Source organism: Hemicordylus capensis, chromosome 1 (genome assembly GCF_027244095.1).
Source record: "Hemicordylus capensis ecotype Gifberg chromosome 1, rHemCap1.1.pri, whole genome shotgun sequence".
Lineage (NCBI taxonomy): Eukaryota > Metazoa > Chordata > Lepidosauria > Squamata > Cordylidae > Hemicordylus > Hemicordylus capensis.
Window position 1 is genome coordinate 266,436,387 of NC_069657.1, and position 27,070 is coordinate 266,463,456.

At 39.8% G+C, this 27,070-nt stretch overlaps 1 protein-coding gene across 3 annotated transcripts in view; it reads left to right on the top strand.

Annotated features, from left to right (window-relative positions):
• The window catches only part of CTNNA1 (catenin alpha 1), a 114,060-nt gene that overhangs the window by 75,027 nt on the left and 11,963 nt on the right, over positions 1-27,070 (top strand). For all 3 annotated transcript variants that reach the window (XM_053284941.1, XM_053284939.1, XM_053284940.1), the window contains exons 9-16: positions 543-695; positions 9,318-9,410; positions 10,275-10,431; positions 13,722-13,922; positions 16,723-16,874; positions 21,525-21,635; positions 24,139-24,320; positions 26,498-26,603. In XM_053284941.1, coding sequence (XP_053140916.1) covers positions 543-695; positions 9,318-9,410; positions 10,275-10,431; positions 13,722-13,922; positions 16,723-16,874; positions 21,525-21,635; positions 24,139-24,320; positions 26,498-26,603 — 1,155 coding nt within the window. The remainder of the gene's footprint in view (positions 1-542; positions 696-9,317; positions 9,411-10,274; positions 10,432-13,721; positions 13,923-16,722; positions 16,875-21,524; positions 21,636-24,138; positions 24,321-26,497; positions 26,604-27,070) is intronic.

Genomic DNA, 27,070 nt, shown 5'->3' on the forward strand with positions numbered 1-27,070 from the left:
TAATATATAAAATGCTCATGCAAATAGTAATACTGCATAACATTTCATTTCTCATGTTAGCCTAATTCTAGCAATCTGTCCATTGTAACTGTTGAGCAAGCTGGACGGGGGCTGTCTTTGACAAAAATCTGAGGAGCAGTGATATATTTAAGTTTAGCTGGAGAGGATGTTGTGAAGAAATAGGATTCTTCAGTTTTGCATCAGTCTTTCCTTGTCAGAGTTCTTATTTTAAGACACTGCTATTTGTAACAACTTGATTGTTGTAAGCTGCCTTTGAGGGATTCATTGGGATTAAAAGGTGGGGGTATAAATATTTTAAGTAATATCATCTATACATTCTTCACGTTATAATTTGAGGGAATTCATTTCAGAATATTTTCAACCCACAGTATGTCTCTCATGGAGGTGAAGAGCTATATCACTGCCTGTGGTGGAAAGATAACTGGATAAAATATGTTCATTTTTTGTAAATGCAGTGTTGGAAAATGGCATTTTTATCTTACTAAGGCTAAAATTGTTTTGTTTGTTTTTTTCATTCTTAGCTCCGCAAAGCTGTTATGGACCATGTTTCAGATTCTTTTCTGGAAACAAATGTACCACTTCTAGTTTTAATTGAAGCTGCAAAGAATGGGAATGAGAAAGAAGTTAAGGAATATGCACAGGTTTTCCGTGAGCATGCCAACAAACTGATTGAGGTAATGATACAAACTAAACTTGGCTTTTGTTCCTCATTGTGGCAGTGAACTCCTATTATGCATTGTGTGGAAGAGTGCTTCCTGTTGATCCAGAAGTTAAACAAAAGCATAAAGTAACTTCTTACCTTATCGTATAACTTCTTACTTATCGTATAACTTCAGTTTTTGGCACTTCTGCAGAAGTTGTCATGTCATTAAGTAGTCAATACAGTTGTGGTTGCCTGCAGAAAAAATACATAGTTAATAATTTGCCATGAGAGAGAGAGAGACAGGATGTCGTATGTAAGCCGTTTTGCCATAAGGAGCAAGGCTAGTGCTGTGTTAAACATCCAATACCTATAAAACATTTTAACACCTGTATATTGCATCCTTTGTGACTTCTTCCAAAGCAATATATATTTTCGGCCAGCGCAGACTGATTATAATTCACCAAGAAGACAAGACCAGCTTTAAATCAAGCTTCCTGTTTTGAAATTTATATATCCTGAGCAAGCTTTTATTCTAATTGGTGGTTCTAACAAAACATAATGGTTTACAACTAAATAGGGTCTTCATGCAACTTAATGGCATAATTCAAAGCCTTTGACTTTGCAGCCCACATGCATGTTTTTCCTATGAGATGGAGGGTGAATATCCATGCTGTCTGTTTGGTAGAGTTATAAATATTCATTTCAAAGCTAAACACACTTCCAAGCTCTAGTAAGGTAAAGTTGTGCCCTCGAGTCGGTGTCGACTCCTGGCGACCACAGAGCCATGTGGTTTTCTTTGGTAAAATACAGGAGGGGTTTACCATTGCCCTCTCCCGCGCAGTGTGGGATGATGCCTTTCTGCACCTTCCTATATTGCTGCTGCTCAATATAGGTGTTTCCCATATTATGGGAAACATACCAGTGGGGATCTGAACCAGCAACCTCTTGCTCGCTAGGCAAGTCATTTCCCTGCTGTGCCATTAGGTGGCTCAAGCTCTGGTAGTTAGACATAAAACAGGAATACAAGATTATCCTGCTGAGAGAGCAAGATGGCATCATCTAGATCAGGCCTGCTCAACTTAGGCCCCCCAGCTGTGTTTGGACTACAACTCCCATAATTCCCAGCCACAGTGGCCAATAGCCAGAGATTATGGGAGTTGTAGGCCAGCATCTGCAGGAAGGCCGAAGTTGAGCAGGCCTGATCTAGATTCTAGTGGCTGTGATGGCTTGCGAGTCCCTGCCCCAAATATCAAGCTGTAATGTAAGTACACAGTTTGTACTTTACAGTGAAAAGCAGCTTTATAAGAGGGCCCTAAACTCAGTTTTAAGAGATTACATGTTTGTATTAACTCCAGATATCCTATTAAACCAGTTTATTTTTGTAAGATAAACTTTTTGGATTGGATCTGAAGTATTCCGAAGAATGAAAGGGAAAGACTTATTTTTGCCAGTCCGTCCCTTCCCTCTGCAGCCTCCTGCACTCCCTGAAAATGTGTTTTAGGGGATTGTGGAGCTTTCCAGGCATGTGACGCAGAGGCTGCAACAGGAATATCTACTAATATTGCCCTTCTCTGTTGCACAAACAGAAGTGCCTGCCATTCATGGAAAAAATACTTAACATATTGGTTTTTATTTACCCCTTTTCAAGCAATTATATTGCTTAAGCAATCTGATCCCCTGCCTAACAGCTCTGAATGCACACTCTACCATAGTGTGAAGCATTTTTCAATCACTCAAACCTAAAAGTGATTGCCGACCTAAGCAAATCAGTTACCCAATATTTAATTCCTATTCATTATCTTGGTAGAGCTTTCTAACCTTGCTTGCCTTTCTTTAAAAATATACACTTAATTTCTCCAAAATAATGTAAATCTAGTTTTATCTCTGGAAGCTTGCTCAGGTTTACAAGTATAATACCTAATTATCAAAAATCTGCATTGATTGGCATTCCTGGGGAAAGGCTGTAATATACAGAGGAGCCTAATTCTTTTTTATTTACTACTGCTTTGATTTTAAAGAAACATTGGCTTAAAAATTGTTCACAAGTTGCGGAAAGAAGTTCAGAAACATGGCAGCTTAAAGGTTAAAGATGAAAAAGAGCCTGTTGGGTTGGTACAAAATAATAATATATTTCCAAGTTTTGGCACTTGTTGACCGCAATTAGTACATGGAGCATGGCTGAAGAATGTTTCATAGTTATGGTACAAGGTAATAATTTTTATTGAAAAATGGGACATTCATGCACAGAAGTCTAAATCTCTTAGGTTTCCTGCATTTCATTCACTGTAATGCATCATTTCAGGTGGGTTTATCAGCCACATGCTGCTTTTAACACAAGCATGTAATGTCTTTGTTCTATTGTAGAAATCAGAACCATCTAGGAAAGCTATAATTTTAAAGTTAACTCAAGGATATTTATAACTAATTCTTTGTAGCATCAAGTGATGACTTGGCATGTGTAAATGAACCATCACTGATCAATCACCACAAATAAAACTTATTTTCTCCAACATCAGCTTGCATGGTCTCAGTGGAGATGGTTAATGCATGTGTTTGAGATGCCTAGGGAATAACTAAGCAATAGAAACACCAGGCAATCATACAAAAAGGATCAGCACCAAGTTTAAAAGTTCCTGTCACTGCTAAGTAGACTTCTTAAGGACCTATCAAGTTTGAAAAATGTCTGTACAAATATTTGATCAACATCAGAACAGAAAGTTTACTTGTACAGATTGTGGTGAACGTTATGTGAGAGAAACTGGAAGGCCTCTATTGGCTAGGTTTAAAGAACATCTTGCAGACTCAAAGTAAATTAATAGGGAAAGACATTTGTCAATACATATGAGAGATAGGCACAAGGAAAAACAATGCCACTTAAAGTGTGCATTTTGGAGACAGAATGTTGCACACTTAAAAGAGAAAATCAGAGAAGCATTGTACATTGATAAACTGAAACTTAGGGTTAATGTTAAAGAGGAACTTAAAGAAATTCTGAGATATATTAACCTCTAAAGGGTGTTTTGTCTAACCCCTCCCCTTGTTAGTGCTTAGCTTGGGAAAGTGTTCTTATCTCTTTTCCCCCTTGCTTGTCATTAATGTCATGTGATTGGCTAGGAGAGTTTCAGCTTTGCTATATAGGAATGTCTGTTCAAACACTGTTTGAATATCTACCATTGAAAATGATGTCTTTATCTCTAAATGTTTGATTTTAACAGAATCATGTTGGTTTAAACCACCACCACCCCATACACAATAAAGGTCTATAAAGAACATCAGAAATGACTACAGAATCTGTTTAATGCAACTTAACTTTCTCAGCTAAATCTCCTGCGTGATCATACTTTTTGTGTTAACTATTTACTTTGTCTGATTATGTTGCCCAGATGTCTTTTTAAAAAGGAAATGAGGCCTAGGTCTTAAACAACTTAGCTACTAATCTAAAATGTGTTTAATTTCCTGTCTGTCACACAAAATTGATCCAATAGCTAATGCTTTATAATGGGCAGCTTCAGCCATTGTGTTAAACTTCAGTTCTGTGCAGTGTCTCTTAGCCATGGGAGTGCATACTCCTCCCTTCCCACAAATGAGTTGAAAGAATTCCATTTCTGGCTTGGGTTAGAAACAAACTGAGATTGAGAATTGTGTCCAAACTAACCAATTTTGGTTTGTTCTAACCAAAGTGCTAAAAATAAACTCAGATCTGAAACCTACTTGTGTTCAGATTTCGGTTTTTCAAGCACTTTGAATAGAACAAAGAATGGTTGTTCATGGTTGTCTTGGACTACATGACTCCCAACGTTTTTCTAACTGCAATCTGAAGTACAATTCATCAGATTCGCATATGGTCAGAGAGTGGGAGGGGAGCCCAGCTCCTGAGGCGAAGAGACATTGTGCAAGATCAAGTTCCATGTAATGTCTGGACCTAGCCAAAGTCTCTTGAACTTTACTAAATAGATCAGCCTGAATCAGCTAGCATGTAGTTTGACTTCTGAAGCATTTTACATAGCACTAAGTTTTGCAATCCTCATTGTGATTGGGAGGAATTGTTTTTCGGTAGCAATCTGTGAGCTATTGACATTTGTGATCCATTGTGAGAAAAAAATGACTTACAGTAATTAGGAAAGCACTGGGGGTGGGGCGGAACCAGTAGACAGGAACTTCAATCCAAAAAGGTCTAGATCACTTCCTTGCTCAAAGAAGAGTCCCATACTTTCTACAAGTAAACTCCTTACAGAGTTAAGAATGCCTCAGTTGAGACATCAACCTAATTTCTGACTCCAGTGTCATTTTTAATGAATTTCAAAGCAAAATTTAAAGACTTGATCCACATTTAGCATGGACAGCCTTCTAGAAAGACTATTGAGCTTTTAGAGTTCTGTCACCAGCACATTAGCTCAAATTGTGGCAAAGAATTGCAGGGAAGGAGTTGTATATGTGCATTTGTTACTATTGTATCTGGCAGGATTGTCACTTGAGGGTAAATAGAAACTTGTTCATCCAAATGCTGGCAGCACCAGTAGGCAGCCTGAGGTCATCCATGCTTCCTAGGATGTAAAGGGCAGCTTCTTGGAGACGGGTTGCAAAGTTGGCAAAACGAGCGTTCTTTGATAACTGCATTAAAAATTAATTTGTTCTGTCTGTACTACAAGAGGTCTTTCTAAACTCTGAGCTACTCATGCCTTTCGGATTAGCTGAATTAACATCTGAAGGCGTATCTGTCACTTCATGCTTTGAAAAATATTGTGGTTATTGGTTGCTTTCAGTGTTCCTGCCTGTCTTTTATAATAGTATGTGGAGCACTAGTAAATGTTCTGGCTTTTTGCCAGTCTAACTTGTAGTATGAATTTGGCAGTCTCTCCTAGGGGTGTGCACAAAACCGGTTGGCCCACATCAGTTTGAGTCCAGATCGGACTCAAACCAGACCGGGCATGTTCAGTTTTGTGTACCCCTGAACCTTCCCCTGGTTCAGCTCGAATTTGAGCTGGTTCAGAGTTCGAGGACTTAATTAAAAATATATTTATTTTTTGCAAAACTCACTGCCAGGACCAGGGTCATCTGGCTGGCTCCAAGGGGTGCTGCTGCAGATGGGATGTCTCCAAAGCTTCCCCCTCTCCCCGCCAGCCTCCCCATGGTCTTTCTTGGGCTGGTTTGGCCCATTTTCGGCCTCTCCCAGCTCACAGTGGCCATTTTGAAAGCCGCCATAAATGCATATAGGCTGTTTGCAAGAACGAGCTGAACCTGCCCGAGAAAGACCGGGGGGGCAGGGGGAGGGGAAAGCTTTGGAGACCTGCTGCAGCAGCACCCCCTGGAGGCGGTGAGATGACCCAGTGGTGAGTTTTCAAAAAAAAAAAAATCTTTTTAACATCTCAAACCCCGGACCGGCTCCAAGCCCGCCTGTGGAGTTCAGCTTGAAGTTGAGCTGAACTGGGCCCAGTCCGGCTCAGGGGCCAACGCTCAAGCTGAACCAGTTCGATGGCGAATCAGCTTGTCCTCGAGCCAGTTCATGCATCCCTAGTCTCTGTCCCTCTACAAATGTGCAAAGTTTGCTACTCCAAAGCTGAGTCCTGACATCAGAACAATAAAGTGTATCTATAACTATCATATTCAGATGGTCACCTTCTTCAAGCTGGAATTCTCCCCAGTCCAACTGCTTAGGGACCAGAAGCCCTTGGCTGTGACAACATTGTCCCTTTTCCACAGCCTTCAGGCTGAGGAATCTGGTGCTGGCAGGATCAAAAGAAGTTGCACTCCACCCCCCTTCCCTGGGAGTCACCCCAGAGGCCCCTTTGTAGAAAAGTCTTGCTTTTTTTTAATCAGCCGAGTGAAAAGGAGATGGAATTTATTCCCCCTCAAGCAAGGCTTTGCTCTGCTCTCATGGTCTGGAATTGAGAGGTGGGGAGGTGGAGAATGCATTGATCCTAAAAACAAAGTTGTTCTGCATATGTTTCTTGGCTATTACAAAGTTATAAACTTACATAATATGGGTCAGAGCCACCCGTACCCTAGCGTTGGGTGTTTGGAATTCCAGTAATAAGTTTTCCGTCCATATGGCACACCCTTTGCTATCAGTGGCTTCTGACTCTAGAAGGTGGACAGATCAGTGTGCCATGTTTGTCATGGCACCCTGAAAACGAGTTTAATCTACAAAAGATTATAGCACCCTGATTGGAAAAACTTGACATAGTGATTTGAACTGTATTCTTAGCTACAGGGGTGGAAAATCTGAGGTTAGATAAATATGTCTTTGTTTCCTTGACCATTTTAAAGTGTCAAATATACTAAAGTCACAAGGCTACCTGGGGTTGTATATTTAGTTTTGTATAGTTGCAAGTTTGGCATTGGATAGGGAAAAGAAGCCATCTGGGTGCATCATGAATCTGAGCATCACTGCTGCTAATTGTATTGGCAAGGCACTTCGTTTAGGTTTGTTTTGGCTAAGGAGATAGCCAGTCTGTTCTTTAAACCTGTGTGCTCATTTCTGTGAAAACACAAATAGATGAGTAAGTCTATGTTGGCATTTGCCATCTATTTCAACTACTGTACTTGATTTCTCAGATGGGAGATCTAGACTTGTTTTTTCCAGCTTCTTGCCATTCACTTTGATGTTTTCATCATTAGTTGGGATATAAAGTTCTAAAACCTGAATGAAATGTTTATATTTGAGAAGCTGTTACTCTCAGCAACAAGGCCTTTAGCTCTAAAAGTCTTAACTATGTATGAGTGTGTCTCATTTTTAAAATGGCAAATCCATACATTAACACTTCTACACTAGAAAGATACAAGGAAGACAATTAATTTTGGAGTAACTTCTAAACGTTAGGAATAGCCATCTTTTTAATCAAATTGCGCATGTTTGAAAGATTAATAAAACTTTCATCCAGATACAGGAAAGAGAAATACTTTGTATATCCTTTGTGCAGGGGGAACTCTGAATAACAAACTAACAACTATTCAGCCAACTAAAACATGTGTTGCTTGGATTCCTTCCATGTCTAGATCAGATTTGTTCCCCTGATAGATATCAGATCTACTATGCCTGCCTTTTATAACCGACTGAATACATCTAACAAAAGAACAATGTGCTGAAAATCTTTTTTTTTAATTCCTTAAAACTAAAATTACTTGTGAACCTTACCTTCTTGAGCCAGCTATTTGGTTCTGTCATTGGAGACATATCCTATTTGTACAGCATGATGCTTAAGAAGGCATAGATACAAGCACATATATGCATGGGAGCATTGCAAAGATATTTTAAAATATTTATCTTTACATTTATATCCCACTTTTCCTCCAAGAAGCCCCAGAGTAGTGTATTATCATTACGTTTATCCTCATAAGTATGTAGGGTAGGCTGAGAGATAAGCAATTAGCCCAGAGTCTCCCAATGATTGGTGGCTGAATGGAGATTTGAACTCTGGTCTCCCTTTTCCTAGTCCACTACACCATGCTCACTCAATTTAGTAAGAATTTAAGTAGCTAGAAATCTCTGTTATTTCTTCGCTACTCACATGCAAAACCAGGAATAGCCAAAGCCACAAGCCTCAATAGCAAAAATATGGTACAGAAAACAGAGCACCTCCCACTTTCCAAGATAATATAAAATCTTACTTCCTGGCCAGAGGACTCTAAAATGTGCATGCTTATTTCTGCAGGAATATTTACAATGAAGATAAACCTTTGAAAATCACTTTTGACCAGAGTGTTGAATTTTTCTGGGTGATGGCTGCTAAATAGACTATTTTATTTTATTTTTTGGCACTTCAGTGGGATAGAACACAGCGTTCTTGTCTTGGTATTAGTTTTACATATTTCTGGGTTGAAATGTAGGCTTTAAATAACAAGCTGTCATTCACCTGTCAGCTAATAACTATAAACCATTTTATAATCCCTCCTCTGAGAACAAGTTCCAAAATAGAGAACATTTTCACTTAAAAATAACATTGCTTTGTGTGCCCTTTCGTTACCCTCCCAGAAAGCGAATTGAAGGACTTGTCTCTAGATAGCAGTGCAAGGCTCCAAGCAAATCTCTAGAAACAGCCAGTTGTCATATTTTTCTGCACCAATTGGCAGCAATGTATTCTGTTCTGTATAAATCTGGGATGCACATAACTGCTTGCACATGAGTGGAGGATGTTCCCACACCAGACTACACTTTTGAGAGGCCAAATGGCTAAGTGACTCTATAGGCTGAAGCACTCAATTCAGCTTTAGCTAATGTGCACATTCTAATTGGAATATGATCTGGCTCACACATGGAAGTAGCACTTTGATTACTTTCAGTAAAGGATTAACAATGACTTCTCTGTCCAGTGGTGATCAATTTCTTTAAAAGCTAACTTCACCATGTGTGTTAGTCTGATATAACGTGTGGAAGAAAATAACAATTGTGTTCCAGTGTCATGTCACTAGCAATGCTTTTGACCATTCTTTTTGCAAGCTACCGCTGATTATAATGTGAGTGTTAAGAGTGCTCCTAACTTGAATAATTCTTCCTTTTAGTTATTTGCCTTGAGAATTGATGTTGCTAACTCTAAAAGATGTGTACAATAACATTTTCCTCATGTAAAGCTAATGGACGCAACAAATTTGCAAGTGTGCTTTTGGTTGCAGAAGCAAGGCTATACATCTTAGAGTCTTTCCTTGTTCTGTACAGGTTGCCAACTTGGCGTGTTCTATCTCAAATAATGAAGAAGGTGTGAAATTAGTTCATATGTCAGCAAGCCAGCTTGAAGCTCTCTGTCCTCAGGTAAATTACAAGTTTCTAAACTGTAAATTCTATATTCCAATCTTATATGAAGCATGGGGAACGTAAAACATTTTGGTCTATATAATAATATTCCATCTGGGGGAATAGGTAGATCTCTTTCCCCCAGATGCATATCCAAAAGTCATATCGTTGCTTGATAATGCAAACTGTAAGTACATTGAATTATTAGTTTGAGACTGGAAAAGCAACTTCTGTCAAGCCACACCTATCACAGTCACTTCTTAAGAGTTTGTCATGGTTTGTGTTAATATAATTGTTTTAACTTCTGTCAAACTTTTAAAACTATTAATAAGTTTAAAGCCATAAGCACACCAATTAAGAATATTCTAGTAAATTGCTCTATCAGTGGTAATACTGTCCTCAGTCATCTATCTCTCTATTGAGCTACTTGAACTTATGGGGAAATGTGAGCATGCTTGTCTTTATTGCTATTCAGAGTTGTTTAAACATCAGATGTCTGACACAACTGTGAAAAGACAAACGCTGAAAGTATTTTCTGTTGAAGGTAAACAAACATAGAATACATACTGTTCTTAAAATGTGTTCAGAACCGCAGAGAAATATCTTACATAGGAACATTCTCCAATACATTCCTCCTGTGTGTTCTTTAAGAGCTGGAATAGTTTAAGGCAGAGATAGAAATCAAAGTCCTGCAATTTGGATCTTCTGGTGACTTCTCATGGGGCCTTAGGCAATCAACTCTCACAGCCTCTGACACCCCTCCCCTTCATCAGAAAAACATTACTAATTAAACTTCTAAATGTCATAGAATACAACTTTTTAAAAACACTAAATCTGAAATTGGTAAATTCACTAAGGTGAGAGTTTTGTTTTGTGTTACAGGTAATTAATGCAGCATTGGCTTTGGCTGCGAAGCCACAAAGCAAACTAGCTCAAGAAAACATGGAGCTGTTTAAAGAACAATGGGAAAAACAAGTGCGTGTGCTGACAGATGCTGTAGATGACATCACTTCCATTGATGACTTCCTGGCAGTGTCAGGTAATGGGCTACAGCTTCCTAAAGTCTCTTCTGTTTAGCTGCATTGTTAAGCACAATACAATCTAGCATGTGTTTTGTGTGTTTTGAAACTTTATCAATTTCCATATTAGTCTGTTACAGTGAAAGTAGCATTTATTATGTAACTTAAACTGACAATATATTGTAGAAAGAGCATTGGTAGACAAAAGTCTGATTCACCAGGTGTATTAGGTAGACAGCCGATATCCAATCTGGGACAGGTATAGAGATGCTTACATAGGTTCAGGAGGAAGAGAGAATGTTATATAAGGTGAGATTAAAAGATCCCATTAAAAGAGGACCCAATCAACTGAAGTTAATGAACCCAGGTAGAAACTCCCAGGCAATACCTTCCTGGCAGCTATGGATGTGGAAGCCCCTGCTTACTGGGCAAAGAGGCACCTTTTTAACATGGTGATTCTCTTTATTTAGCAGGGGGAGAGTAACTGGCCCTATCCAGCCCCAGCACAGTACTTCCAGTGACTGTTGCTGGTATCTTTCTCATGCTTCTTTTTAGATTGTGAGCCCTTTGGGGACAGGGGTCCATCTTATTTATTTATTTATTTATTATTTCTCTGTGTAAACTGCCCTGAGCCATTTTTGGAAGGGCGGTATAGAAATCGAATAAATAAATAAAATAATACCTTCCTGGCAGCTATGGATGTAGAATCCATCTAGCCACAGAATCTTGCTTGGACCCTTTTGTACTTATTGAAAACTACTCCAGATTTGGGGATCAGCCAAATGTAGGGTCAGTGGCACTTAAGTGGGTAGATATCTCTTCAGTATGGCAGCATATTCATGATGTAGTTGGAACAGCATTTTCTTCTGTTTCTCAGACAAGACTCAACTCATCTTTCCGGGATTCCTCTTTGCATTATGTGTACACATACTAGTATGGTGAAGACAATTATGATTGGTTGTATTGTGGAGAACAAGTTAACTTGGTTGTACAAATGCTTTCCCTGTAGATTGCTAGGAAACAAATCTGTTTGTACCACTTGGCTTATTTGCTGTCACACACAGTTTTGGATAAATGAATAATAGAGCTAGGTTATGCCAAATTTTAATTTGCATGTTTCTTTACCAGCAGTTTTGAATAACGTGTGGTGTGTGTTGCACAGTCTGCAACTAGGACTATGTTTTCTATTGTTATAGAAAGTGCCTGGCTTCTACAGGCATATTAGAAGAAATAAGGTAGAGGATTTTGACCATGTAACACATTGGTGATAGCTGGTGTTAAGGAATGCTAGTAGTGTGCAGAATCTGCAAAACTTCCCTTTTTGGAGCCCACAGGGCCAGGTGATCACCTTTCTTTCTTTAAGTCATTAATAGTTCTAGTAGTCACCTTGCAGTGCTCCAGACATGTTTAACATCATGATTCTCTGATGAGAGTACTCTGAACTGCATTCTTCTCAGTTTACTCCCCATTAATGGTAGATGATTTATGGGAAATCTTGTGTATTATGCTTTGAGCTTCCTAGCTAGTAGTCAATCCTTGGATCTTTCAGCGCAAGTGCAGTATATTTTTCTAAGCATGGCCAGGAGGCTCTTAGTTAATTACACACACCCTTGCAGTAAATGAGAGATCTGAGAAGGAAAAGTGACAGCTGTTTACAGCTGTTTTACACATGATTAATTTTCCTGTATAGAAGTTCTCATATAGGAAAAACCGTTTGCGCTATCATTGTGAAATGCAGCATTAAGTGTGTGTGTGTTGCAGTAACTTTCTGACTCATAACAAATATGCCAAGTTTCAAGTGATGACAAATGGCTATAGGTCCCTGCTCATTATAATGCATACACAACTTGTAGTTTAATCCTGTACATTTTTACTAATTTCAAGAGGACTTGCTCTCAAGGTAGTGTGCCTAGGATTGCAACCTTAATTAGTCTATAGGAGAGAGATGGATATTTCCTGTCCTTAACACAACTTTTCCTTGCTCACCCTCAACAATGAATCGCCTTATTTTGAGAGCAGCATTCCCAATAATTTTCCCCAAAAGACTTGAAAGATGAATGTTGGCCGCCAATGGGGTTGAAGTAGAACCTACCCCTCTCTCTTTTGGAAGAGTTGTGTTCAACAGCATAGACAGGGAAATGAAATTTCTAGGCTATGGAATCCAGAGAGGTGGGTTGAAATTGGAGTGGCTACATTTCACGGCTACACTGATGTATCCTTGCTCTGTATGCAAGTCCGCACTTAGAATTTACTAGCTGGTTTTTTTAATTTAGAGATTCTACAAACGGGCATGGAACAGAAGGCCCACAGGCTACATCCATCCTACAGAAGCTTTCCCCAAACATAAGTCTAGTACACAGGAGTCTGGGGTTACAAAGGCCTAGGGCCTTGCATTGATAACACAGTGTTAACTGCTCAGTGTTTTTTTTTTCTTTCTAGCTTTTTCTTTTTCTTTCCTAAATTATAGTGTGTGTTTGATCTTTGCTGAATCTCCTTTTTATATAGCTAATAGCTTCTTAAAGCCTGCTGTCTATGACCCCATCTGGAAGGCAGTGGCAACCTGAACCAAGTATCTGTTGAAAGTTGCTTGTGGGTACACATTTGGCCTTCATTAGATGGCTTCAAAATGGCTTGGGTCATGTAAAGAATAGGAACATATGTGGGGATATGATATGAGGGGTGCATGACAAAACTGCAGAAGAAAATTTTCTTGTAGTAAATGTCTCGCTTCTCCACAAAGCAGCATAACGCTTCAGTGCTAATATTTAATACCTTCAATGCCAGATTGAAGTGTCTGGAAAATTGAGTACCATAAAGCGTGAAATTGTCAGAAATGCCTGAGGAACATGGACACAATATGTCTTGAGAATCTACGAACTTGAGCATCTTCATCTTTTGTGGAACTTTTAAAAAGATTTTGTTCCAATCAAATAGTTATACAACAAGTATCTGGGCTGCAGCTCTCAGCATGCTGCCAGATCAACACACAAAGCATTTTGGAACATTGATTGGATGCTTATCTTATTGCATATACACATTTCAGGTAAAATACGTTGAACTAGTAAATGGTTATGGCCACCTTTTTCTTGTATAATTGAATGGAATTCTGTCTGCCTGGCTATACACCCATGATAACTGAATGGTTTTGTTTTGTTTTATTAACATATTTTTATATCACCCAAAACTTGCCAATTTTATTTTATTGGTAGTACTTCAAATATCTGCACATACATTTACAGAGACTGGTACTGATTCACACAAGATCAGGGCAAAATATTATTCTCAATTCTTTCTCTTTTTTTATCACCAGAGAATCATATTCTGGAAGATGTAAACAAATGTGTCATTGCTCTCCAAGTAAAAGATGTTGACGGTTTAGATCGCACTGCTGGTGCAATTCGTGGTCGTGCCGCTCGAGTAATTCATGTTGTCACCTCTGAAATGGATAATTATGAACCAGGAGTCTACACAGAAAAAGTTCTGGAAGCAACAAAGCTGCTGTCAAACACAGGTGAAGTAAACTCTTTTTCATAGGGCTGTAACTTGGGGTCCTTAACATGTTTGTTACTCTGCATAGCACTTGTATCAGTATTGTAGGTATTTGGTGGGTTTGGACATAATGCCTGACCAAGGTTGATAAGCCAGTTTTAAACCTTGGATACAGATCTTGGTTAAACTACCCAAATAAACCATGTTTAGTGGTTTGCTGCAGGTTGGAGCAAAGAAACTAACCACAGCTAAGCAAGATAAACCATGATTCCACATTGTTGAAACCTGCCCCCGTTGCCATACAGAAATGGTGTGCTTGTTTGGGGGTTATTAACTGCTTAAATCTCAGTACCAACATTCACGGTGTTTTGCTGGGATATTTGCTTGAAGTGCAAGTTTGTCATAACATTTGTTTGTGCCATAAATAATGTCCTAACTCAATAGTGTTACTCGTCTAGATTGTAAAACCGAAGATGAGAGCTAACCAGGACTCCAACTGGTGAACTTTTAAAAAAAAATTCTGTTGGAACCCAACTAGTATTTCCATTAATGGAAGAAGTCCTGTTGGGAAAAGAGAAGACTTTTGCTGGTTTCCCCCTCTCTGGCTTTCTATGCTTTGTTGACAGTTGGGAGACCTGAGAAGATCTCGGGGATGGGATGGTACGGGGTTGTAGAAGGAAGAGTTGATCAGCCAACAATCGTCGTCCCCCTGCCCCCACTTGTGCAAACAGAACTTCTTCCACTCATGGAAGTATTGTTTAGGATCTCACCTATTGTGTGTATTGCCATCACCACTCTCTACATTGGCCATTGAAATGAGTATGGTGCACTGTTGAACTATCAGAATTCAGCCAGCAGCAATTCTTTACTAGGAATATGTAAAAGCGGATTTTAAAGGCCTACTTCACCAATCAGTCTGAGCAGAAACCCACATCAGGCACTTCGTTCAGTCTGACCTTGAATAAAGATGAATTAATCATAAAATCAATATCGCAGGTCAGAAGAAAGTATTGGTGTGTGAGGGCTGTTAGGCTCTGTCATAGAGCACTGTGGACATGTGCTTTGTGCCAGTTGTGAACTCAAGCCCACAAGAACTTGCTGACACATCTTTGTTCCGAGTTTAATATATTGCATGGGATCTCCTAGAATTTAACTGGATGTTTTTGCTTTTTATGTAAGCTAAATAACTGCTCAAGTGTATTTAGAGGTATTCTAAAAGACTGTAATCAACACAATATTTGCTTTAAAGTTACTAATAGCTGTTAGAATTGCAGGTTAATGTGCAAGCCTTCAACTGGTGCCAAATCCTATTTTCGTACCACTGCAGCAGTTGCCACAGACACTGAGATACAATGTTTTGCCCACAACATGATATGCAGGCAAAGGCTCCCCTCTGCTCCTTCTGTGTGGAGACCTCTGTGGCCTTTTATCTGGCACAGCTCAGTGAGGGCTTTGGGACAAGTAGGGCAAAGCCAGCAATCTTTGCCCCATTTGCAAACTTGGATTGGGCTTGAGCTGTGGAAGCAAATCTAACAGTTCTGTCACTGAATGTGATATCAGTTGCACCATCAAATGATAGCAATGGTACTGATGATAAAGCAGTATTCTCCTGATAAACTGATTAGCACAACCTGCCCCCAGCACTCAGATTCCTTAATACCAAAGTTCTTGGCTTCGTTTCTTGGAATTCTCTTATGTAGTGATGAGCTGCAGAATCCAGCATGTTTGAGGTTCACATAAAGGTTTTAATGCTTTATTGGAAGTCAGTGTATTCATCAGCATTTTAACACCTTCCCTAATTATAACATTGAAAATACAGTACTTGAAACTGTTTTATTTCAGTCTTGATTCCTATATAACTAGAATTTTGTCTGTTTATTTTGGAAAGCACTTATTTGGCCATTTCCATCTGTCCTTCCCATCAAAGGTGTTCATGTCTCAAGATATATACCATAATGTGTGGAATTAATTTTGGGTTTGTTGCATTGGCAGATGAATTTTCTGGCACATATTTTTGCTGCAACTAATTGGTTGCAGCACATTCTTAATGTTTAATTGGTTGTCCACATTAAGACTATGTATAGTCTACATTATCTTCTTCCAAAACCACCTCTTCATATCTGTTTATCATTAATGATAATGATTACTTCATATCATCAATAGACATATGAAACTAGGATCAATACAGTTATGCTTCCAACTTCTCTAGCTGTTAGGGATTATGCACAGAACTGGTTCGAAGGACTGGCAGTTCCACCAGTTTGAAGGTGGGGTGGGGGTTGACTTTAAGGGCGAGGGAGGGTGCACTTACCGCTCCCCCGCCCCCCACCAGCGCTCTGTTAGCAAAGGGTCCATCGTGGCGGCGGCATATCTCCCTTGTGCCCCATTGCCTCACCGGACCATACATCACTGGAAGTACCTGATGTGCTTGCCACCACCCGGTTCAAACTTCCCCTGCCTGGTTCCGTGCACATCCCTACTAGGTATGTGCATGGAACTGGTTCGGAAGCCCTTCATGGGTCTCTTAAAGGGAGACCCCTGCCGCGGTTCCATGCACGTCTCTAATCCCTACTAGCTGTCTGTCCTATGGATTCTACTCACCCTTTGTGGGAAATGATTTGAGCAAACTGCAAAATGCATGAGTTTAGTCATAACATTCTGATGAGCAAAGCAAATATAGGGAATGCTATAAAAAGCAATATTAGTTGAATATGATTTTCAGTGTAGTGTTGCTATCGAAAGCTTGGTTTGCTGATAGGTTTACAAGTTCTGTTTTTGTTGTAGTTTTCTAAACTTGTTCACTTATTCTGCATGTTCTTTAGTTATGCCACGTTTTACTGAACAAGTAGAAGCTGCTGTAGAAGCACTGAGTTCTGACCCTGCCCAGCCAGTGGATGAAAATGAATTTATTGATGCTTCACGATTGGTATATGATGGAATTCGTGACATCAGAAAAGCTGTCCTGATGATCAGGGTGAGCAAGTCTTTGTCTTCCTAAAACAGCATTCTTTGTTAATTCATTTGTTATTTATTTTTTAAAAAACACTTTACAGAGCAAGAAAGGTTTACACACGCAATCCTACAGAAAACTTGGCTTTCAATATTATTGCAGCAGATATTGTAACAAATTAATCCAGATCCTGTTTCTGGCAACAATTGGATATTCTCTTCCTCTATATTGAATTATTTGGCATATAGTTTGCATATTTACCTGCATATTGTTGTGTACCTGCATTTTTATGCTGTTAAATTCACTATTTTGATTTCTCACACTTTTCATGGCCATAGTAAATGAATTCAGATACCATTACAGTATTTTAATTGCTAAAGGCATCTCTGAGGCAAACAACTTAAAGAAATCAAAACTTTAAATTGGTTCATTTGTTCTCAGAAAAATCTTAGTCATGCTCTCATAACTTTGACTACAGCATTGTGCTTTGTATGACTGTCCTTGAGTGCCCAGAAGCTGCAGTTGGTACAAAATAGTGCCTCCTGTTCCTTTTTTTTTTAAAGAACGGGGCACTGGAAACATACTTCAAATTGCATTGTCTGTCTGCCTCAGTTCAAGGTGCTGTATGATATATCAAGCCATAGAGATTTGGGCTCAGCATACTTTCTCATTCCTGAACCCTCTCAGCCGTTAAAATCTCAAGAACAGTTGTTGTGCCGGGTTTCAATCTTAGACATATATTTGGTTTGGATCTGGAGCATGATCTCTCCAGTCCTTGAGTTAGGTAGACTTGTTTGGAGAGGAAATACCATGAGAGTGTGAGTGTGTGTGTGTGGTTTTTCCAGAAAACTTTGTTTTTGTGTTCAATTGGAGCTTGGGTGTTTGCTAATTAGTCATTGGTCTTCATTTCTGTAAACTGATTTGATTCTTTAAGAGTCTGATAAATAACCTCTGGATTGACAAAACAAAATGGAATCGTCAAAAAGTGAAGCAAAGCAGTTTTTGCGTGCTCTTGTGCTGGAAAGCAGATGATGCCATGCCTACAAAGGAAATATTTCTATGTAAAGAAAACCCTATAAAGGGATTTATATCAAATGCTTCAGGAAGCAAATAAAAAACCTTAGTGCAGCTTGAAGCACCATCTTAAGTCCAACTGAAATTAATGGGACCTAAGTTAGTCATGACAAACTTAACTGGATGCTGCCCAGAGATTTTAATGAATGAATGGACTATTGAACTCAACTGCTTCTCATTTTCTTGAAAGGCTTACTTGGGAGTTTTGTATTTGACTAAACCACAAGTAGAAATGGCAAAATGCTTTCATAGCACATATGAGAACAAAGCCTCAGAAATTATTGAAAGGTATTAGCTCCAACTTCAGATGGTTAAACATAATGCAACTGATGGGTACTTTGAATTAAGCCAAAATAACCTTGCAATAAAGGCTAGTCTGAGAAGCCATAATCTAGTACGACTGCTTAACTACCAGACAACTGATTGTAAATCTTCAGTGCTTCCTTAATGTATTGTACATTGAAGTGTGGGGCTGTAAAATCAGTATGACTTGCTGGGACATCAACATCACTTTCTTTCTAGAGTCTTGATTGTTGTGTATTCCCCACTGAGAACTGCTGCATGTCTTTTTCCCAGCACTAGAAAACTTTTTGATGCACACGTTTCCTTTCAGTGTACCTGTCTCGGAGAAAAAGAAAAGTATATAAAACTCTTTATATACTTTATAAAGAGTAATCACAGTGATGGAAATGAAGCAGTCCAAAAGCTGTGTACATGCTCCAAGTTGCAGCAGCACTAGCTTACCCGTTTGCTCTCCAGGTGCAAATGTGCCAGTGGTCTTGTATGTACACTGGTGAGAACAGTTTGCCCAGGCTGAGAGAGAATAGATCTGTTCTCCCCCTTCTCCCATCTAATTAGTTGGCAGTGCATACAGTATATGCTAGTTTGAGGCCACTGAAGTGCAAACACCAGCCAAGACTAGCATGTAGGTGCTAGCCATGAGCAGCCAGGGAAAGGAAAGCAAGCCAGCATCTTGCCACCTGCTCCCCTCATCACCACATGACCAAAGCCCCTGCACTGAACACGGCTGACTGCACCTCCCTCTCCAGCCCAGCAGTGGTGCAGGTTGACTAGTATGGGGAGGGAAGGCAAGACCTAGACTCTAGAGGAAACTCTGCCCTACATTTATTTATTTAAAATATTTATACCCTGCTCCTCCAGTGCACTACTGCTTGGGGCGGCTCACAACAATAAGATAGATATAAGATACAATAAAAGTAATAAAATTAACTAATTCAACAAAAAGTTTGTCAGATTAAAAACCACAATCATTATTCGGTTCAAATTAAAGGTTAGTTTAAAAGCTAAAAACTGAAAATTATAAAAAGCTAAAGAACCTACCAGATATCTTTTTTAAAAGGAGCATTAAGAAGCCTCCTTTAAAAGGTGTATTTTAAGAAGTCGTTTTTTAAAAACACTGAGGGAGGGAGCATGGCAAAACTCTTCAGGGAAGGTGTTCCAAAGCTGAGGGGCCACAATGGATGACTGGCCTGTTCCCACCCACCACCTCTTCTTTGGTGGGATAACAGTCACAGCAGCTGGTACTGTTCCCTGTACATGGGAGAGGGGCAGTCATTTTCTTGAATGATTGGTGCAGAGCATGCAACACTGTGGAAAGTGTAGTCAGTGTGTCATGAGGGGGAAAGCCCATTATGTAAATGTTCATGAGTTACCCTTTGTTATGACTATCCTGCAGCTGTATAACTGTAGGTTAATTGAAAGTCTAATGTAAACAGCTGTGATTTTGAATGAATTGAGCTGCTGTTCTAAATGGCATGTTCATATAAAGCCATAGCTATAATGTTCACCTAGACAGTTGGATCTACATGTACATTGTGGCAGGTTTCTGCAGATGTGCACGTTGTTCCTGCTATTCATGGGAGCAATGTAACATGAGCCAGTAATTTCTCCTTTGCGGCATCTTCTTTGATCTCCAGTCAGAGCATGGACCAATTCACACATGGTTTCGTTTACAAATACTTCTGTGCAAAAAAGCAGCATGTACACGATCATGTGACAAGTGCATGTGTGTCCACTCACTGCATTTACTAGCAGTTGGAAGCCACAGAAAGTTGTTACTTCATACTATACCACTTGTACATGCAGCAGCTCCTAACACATGCCTTCCCTACAGAGAAATATTAACTGTGTAGGAAACTGTCCCATATGAAGTGATGTAGCATTGCTGGCTCTGGCAGACATCCTGACTAATGAAGTGTGTGTGCTATGTTAGAAGCTCTGGTGCTGCTGATGGGTTTGACTAATGCAGCACTGGCATGCACATGGGGCAGGGGCAGCATTTTAACCACCTCTCTCTTTTCTGGAATCACTCTCTGCCACCCAAAAATAAATCCCATAGGGTCACGCTAAGCTTATTACTAAAGTTGATCCAGTAATACAGTGGTTAATGCAATCGAGCACTTTTTCTACTTCAAGCATCTTCATTGATACTGGAAGAAAGGAACTGGTATGAATAAAATACTAGTTACATTTTCTGAACCTATGTAAAGCAACATATCACACTGTTGGGCTGACTGTTACTGTAACCCAAGCTAGTAACTCTCTGAACACTTCTGGAGCCTCAAAGTTGAGTGTACTGCAGATACATTTATACAGGTGGACCATGTTATCTGTGGATTTGCATATCCGTGGTCGGGGAAAAGACACCTGACATTGGCATATGCAAAGTGCGATGGGGGGCGGGATATGCTGACCCTGCATATCCATGAGTTGGAGATAGCTGAAAATAACCACGCAGGTCACTTCCGGCCGCCACTTTCTTCAGAGCCACAAAATGGCTCTTTGTTAAAAAAAAAAAAAAAAAAAACGAGGGGTGCCGATATGGGGGCACAGCAGGACTCGGGGAGCATCAGAGTATGGTAAGAAGCGCCCCGCCCCCCCGGTGAAATTAGTCCCATTTTTAACCAACCGGGAACCTAACCCCACGCTCCCATAATATTCACGGTTTCCATATCCACGGCTGCAGCCTGAAACAGAACCCCCGCGAATATCGATCTTCTCCTGTACTACAAGTAATGGGACAATTGGATTGTATTTGTTTTAGAAACAAATACAATCCAACCTCTTCTACCAACCTCACTCTTAATGCTGAGGGTAAATAATACAGCAAAGACAGATATTAAATAGGATGAATTTGTTAAACTTCTGCTTCCTAAAGGCTAATTTTCTGAATATGAGACTACTTGTGCCATGATCCTCTTCTGGTTGTCCTTGGCAAACGATCTGATTGCTCTGGTGTTGGCTCGAGATCCACTAAGATGATTCATTTAATGAAAAGGGTTGACACCACATAAGATTCTGCCATTTAACTGAAGTCGACACTACTTAGTTGTATTTTGATTTTATTATCCTGCCTTCATGTTAACTACAAGGTGGCCCTCATCAACATAACTACTGCTACATTAAGCATTAGTAGTAGTGCCATATCTGACTGCTTACCTGTAAGACATTAAATTGTGAAATCGTACTCATGTTTAATTGAAAGCTTTAAATTAAATGCATTCAAAAGCAAATCTAATTCTAGATATGTGTTCCCTTGGCTTGATGTTTGGTTTGAATTGTATTAAATTACTTTCTTAGACTCCTGAAGAATTGGATGACTCGGACTTTGAGACAGAAGACTTTGATATCAGAAGCAGAACCAGCGTTCAGACTGAAGATGATCAACTTATTGGTGGCCAAAGTGCAAGAGTAAGGAGAAATGTTCTGGTTACACTAGTTCAAATCTTGCTTGAAATGGATCTAAAACCTCTTCATGGAGTCAAGAGTGACATTCCTCTCTGGCTCACTTCAGTATAATCTTAAATTTTAGTGATTAGACATATTGGTTTTGATAATCCCCAGTATAGTTGTTTACACCTAGAGTACTGTTTTGAAAACTCAGAGAAGCAGGTTTTTCAGCCATATAGCTTTTGCACTCACCCCACCCCAATTTCCAACCTAGAAGGCTCACTTGATGTACCCAGCTAGCTCCTACATACCATTTGCCAACCTTCCTCAGTCTTTTTATAGCCAGGATCCACCTTTATCCATAACTTGTAACACAGGAGTGTTTTTAAGCCATTTATGTAGTTGTCTTTCTAGCATGACTCAGTTGTAAAGACCAAGTGCCCTATGCCAGTTCCAGCGCATACAATTTGTCACTAATACTGTGGAATAAATTTGGCCCACACTAATTTGGTCACTAACTTGCAGCCCCACCCCTCCATTTCAGCTATTGTAGTGAGTTCAGGATCCTCACTTGAAATTCCCTGCATCCTTTTGGTTTACAGCACTGTTACAAACATATACAAGAAATTGTATTCATAGTCAGACTAGATATGCTTCAGAAAGCATTCTAATTAAGTGCTGTCACCTGAGACATTAGATCGTTGACTTCCTTCAGATACCTTATAAGTAGCTATCGCCCTCTTCTTTATGACTGTAGAGTTTATAGCTTCACAAATAATGTGACTTCCCCTTGTACAGCTCAGACACGTTTTTCCCTAAGCTTTTCCTTATGCATGCCTTTGCTTGCTTTTCTTAAAATGGCATACATTCCAAACCCTATTTCTTCTGAATCCTCCCCAGTCTTTTTGGTTTTCTTAAAAATATGGGGACCAAAACTGATAATAATACCACAATAATGTAATTGCCTATTATGCTTTAACAGCCAAATAGCACAAGCCTTTTATGCATATGCTTCACATATGTATGAGTTATTCTGAATGCCAAACTCAACAGTTCTTTACTGGTAAGGAGCTCAAGGTAAACATTGTTGTCAGTAAGTTTTTCTAAATAAATCCCTACAATTTTGTGTGCAGTACTTGCAGAATGCTGCAAGTATAATTAAGGCACAAGATGTATAAGAAGAGTCAAAAGGCAGGTGCTTAATTTAAGCAGATCTGCTCCTTACAAGGTATGCTACCATGCCACTTGAACCTGCAGGTGGGTTGCTAGCTTACAAACAGGTTTGCTCATGGATAGTCATATCCTTGCAAGCAGGTGTTCAAATCTGCTCTCTTAGTGTTACTTCATAACACTTGGAGTACTGCGTACAATTCTAGTCACCACATCTAAAAAAGGACATTGTAGAACTGGAAAAGGTGCAGAAGAGGGCAACCAAGATGATCAGGGTCCTAGAGCACCTTTCTTATGAGGCAAGACTAGAACACCTGGGGCTTTTTAGTTCAGAAAAGACTGCGCGGAGACATGATAGAAGTCCATAAAATCATGCATGGTGTGGAGAAAGTGGATAGAGAGAAATTCTTCTCCCTCTCAAATAACACTAGAACCAGGGGTCATCCCATGAAATTGAATTGCTGGGAAATCTAGCACCAACAAACGGAAGTACTTTTTCACACAACGCATAATCCACTTGTGGAATTCTCTGCCACAAGATGTGGTGACGGCCAACAACCTGGATGGCTTTAAGAAGGGTTTGGATAACTTCATGGAGAAGTCTAGCAACAGCTACTAGTCAGAGGGCTGTGGGCCACCTCCAGCCTCAAAGGCAGGATTCCTCTGAGTACCAGTTGCAGGGGAGTAACAGCAGGCGAGAGGACATGCCCTCAACTCCTCCCTATGGCTTCCAGCGGCATCTGGTGGGCCACTGTGTGAAACAGGATGCTGGACTAGATGGGCCTTGGGCCTGATCCAGCAGGGCTGTTCTTATGTTCTTATAAAGCCCTGCAGTACTTTACTCTGTTGTAACTTGCTTTCATTTAACAGAATAAGCCCTAAATTTTGTGTAGCCAGGTGTGTCTAAGCAGTTGAGCTTGAATATCCCAGTCTGATGATCAGATAGAAAGTATTTTTAGTTCATCTGTGTTTATGATTCTATACACTCCTGGACAATATTTATGGGATGGCTGTTTGTAACAGGCATGTGTTTGAATTGTCCACCTCAGCTTTCTACCTGAAAGTTCACACTTTAATGTCGTTTATGAATTCTGTAGCAATTTGAAATGTGGCTTTCTTTCCAAGTAGTCTTTGTTTTCTTTCCAAGTAGTCTTTGCTTGTAATGTTCGTACATTATTTATATAGTCATAAGCTTTGGGGAAAATTGGAAGAAATATTCCTTATAATCCCTTCAGTATAACTTAATCCTACTTCCATTCATTTATATTTGATTGGCTTATGGAAATACTCTGAAATGCCTCTGGAAGTGAATGAACAGGACAGAACAATTTGAGGAACAATTCTTTTATTCTAGGCTATCATGGCTCAACTCCCTCAAGAGCAGAAAGCAAAGATTGCTGAACAAGTAGCCAGCTTCCAGGAAGAAAAGAGTAAATTGGATGCTGAAGTGTCCAAATGGGATGACAGTGGTAATGACATTATTGTTCTGGCAAAACAGATGTGCATGATTATGATGGAAATGACAGACTTCACCAGGTAAGGATTCTTCACAGCCATACTATCTTAGTAAGCACTTCAAGGGCATGTTTTTTCATCTGGCTGCTTACCAGAAGACATTGGTTTCTAGATGCCATTGGCATACATATGATGCTGACTTCTTAATCTCTCATCCAGTCTATCTTGACAGCAACAATCCGCCCAGCATGTACAATACTGAAAATGTAACCTGTGTGTTAGTTTTGAAATCCTTCCCTTTTCTGAAGAGACCTATACTGCCATTTGCATGCATTCTACAGCAAATTAGTTTTAAATTTCACAGGGGCTGATATCGTCTTGAAATCTGGGCAAAAAGGAGGTGATGTTTTCTTTTAAACTTTAAATTAAATGTTTGCAAGGTTATGGGCACTTAATGTTAAAGAATAAGGTGTGTGTTTTCTCCTCCAGACAGTCTTGGAGGAAACAGATTATCTAGTTAACATCTACATGAAACTGCTACGAGAGATCATCAGGAGATTTAGTGCAAGGTGTTGTCAGTATGCTGCTGATAACCAAATCTTTATCAATGTCATCCTCAGGGTAAATGCCTGCCTGGGGGTGGTGATGGGCTGGATGAGGGATAACAAACTGAGAGTGAATCCAGATAAGATGGAGGTACTTATTGTGCAGGGTCAAAACTCAGGAGACTATTTTGATCTGCTGGTTCTGGATGGGGTCACACTTCCTCAGAACACAGTCTGGGGATGCTTTTGGAGCCAAACTTCTCCCTGGTGTCCCTGATTGGGGTGGTGGCCAAAGGTGCTTTCTATCGGCTTTGGCCAATACACCAGCTGCGTCTGGTTCTTGACAGAAACTACCTCAAACAGCGGTACATATGCTGGTAACCTCCAGACTTGACTATTGCAATGTGCTTTGTGCGGCTGTTTCTAATCCAGAAACTGCAGATGGTATAGAATGTGGCAGCCAGGTTGGTCTCTGGTTCATCTTGGAGAAACCATAATACTCCTATACGAAAAGAGCTACACTGGCTGCCAATAAGTTTCTAGGCAAAATACAAGGTGCTGGTTATAATCTATAAAGCCTTCAACGGTTTAGCCCTGGGTGTTTAAAAGAATGTCATCATTGTTATGAGCCCCACTGCCCATTGAGATCATCTGGAGAGGCTCATCTGCAGTTGCCACCAGTTCATCTGGTGTCTACACAGGGACAGGCCATCTCTGTTGCTGCCCCAAGTCTCTGGAATGCACTCCCTGCTGAAATAAGAGCCTCCCCATCTCTGACAACTTTTTAAAAATCCCTAAAGATTTTTTCCCCACCCAAGCATTTGACTGTGGTTTTAAGTTGTTTTAAGGTTTTCATTTTCATTTATTTTGTATTGTCAACCGCCCAGATACAGAAGTTTGGGGCAGTCTACAAATCTGAGAAATAAATACATTATAATAAGGCTGTTCAAAACAGTTGTACTGACTTGTGCAATTATCTGACATATTTTTATTATAGCTAGGCTTGTACCCAAAGAACAATTTTAGTTTTCCCCAAGGGTTTGCATGTTCCTGGCTGGATGATTATTTTTTTTAACATTAATCAGCAGACACTCTGCCCACCCCACAAACGTGCCAAAGCAGACAAGCTGTTTTGAAACTAGAGGGACTTCACCAAGTTGCTTTCCATGATATATGGGATAGGAGGAGTTCAAGAAATACATACAGAAAGCCCCCTTAGATATGTAGAACTAGTTGTACAGTGCTTTGTTTTCTAACCAATATGTTGAATAGCTGTAGAAATATATGCTGAAATCTCACTTGATGCTAACTTTCTCTACCTTGCGGTTCTTCGTGTACCCCTCGGAACTGGACTTGAGGGATGGAGGACCCTCCAGAACAGCATGGGAGCTGGAATGGGGAACTGCAGCAGGAGAGGGAAATGGCAAAAATTGAGGGGCACGTGCACATGCTTTGTGTGAGCAGAAGTGCTTTTCTGCTTGTGCAGGGCATCTTTAGATCCAAGCCACTCTTCACAAGTTCTTACTCTATCTGAAACAAATATGCCAGATAGATTGAGTTAAAATGGTGCAAGAGCATTGTAAACATTTTCATCTCCATGAAGGACTCGCATTATTGCACGGTGCTGACTCCTATACCAACAGAAAATAATTAGCAAGCAGAGGTAATCATGTTTGGGTTCTAGAAGCCAAATGTTCTTTTCCCTTTTTGCAGAGGTAAAGGTCCATTAAAAAATACATCTGATGTGATTAGTGCAGCAAAGAAAATTGCAGAAGCAGGATCAAGGATGGACAAGCTAGGACGGACAATTGCTGATCACGTAAGTTAGACCTCATTTTTTCCTTCAGTCTAACTAATCTTAGATTTTAAGTTTGCATATACAGGAATCCTGGAATTAACTGCTTGTTTGAGGGTTTTATCCTGTTTAAAAATTTTAATTCCTTGTTTTCCCCACGTTTCTTCTTAAATTTATGTATCCAGATTGCTAGCCTAGTGATCCACTGAGTCTTTGTGCGGCTCAGTTTTTCCTTCAGAAGTTGCTGGGTGGGGTATGTGTAAAAATAATTGGCAAAAAAATCTCATGCTTTCTCCTGTCATGCCTTTTTTTGCACCTGTTCACAGCCGCTCTTCCCCATCTGCTGCTCTGAGGGTGCCATTTTTTTCCCCATTTGAAGGGGCTTATTCACTCATGTTGCCAGCATTAGTGAATTCAGGCCTCATTTTGACCTTTCAACTTGTGTTTCTGAACAGATGATTCTATAAACACCTATTTCATTTAAGTGTGAT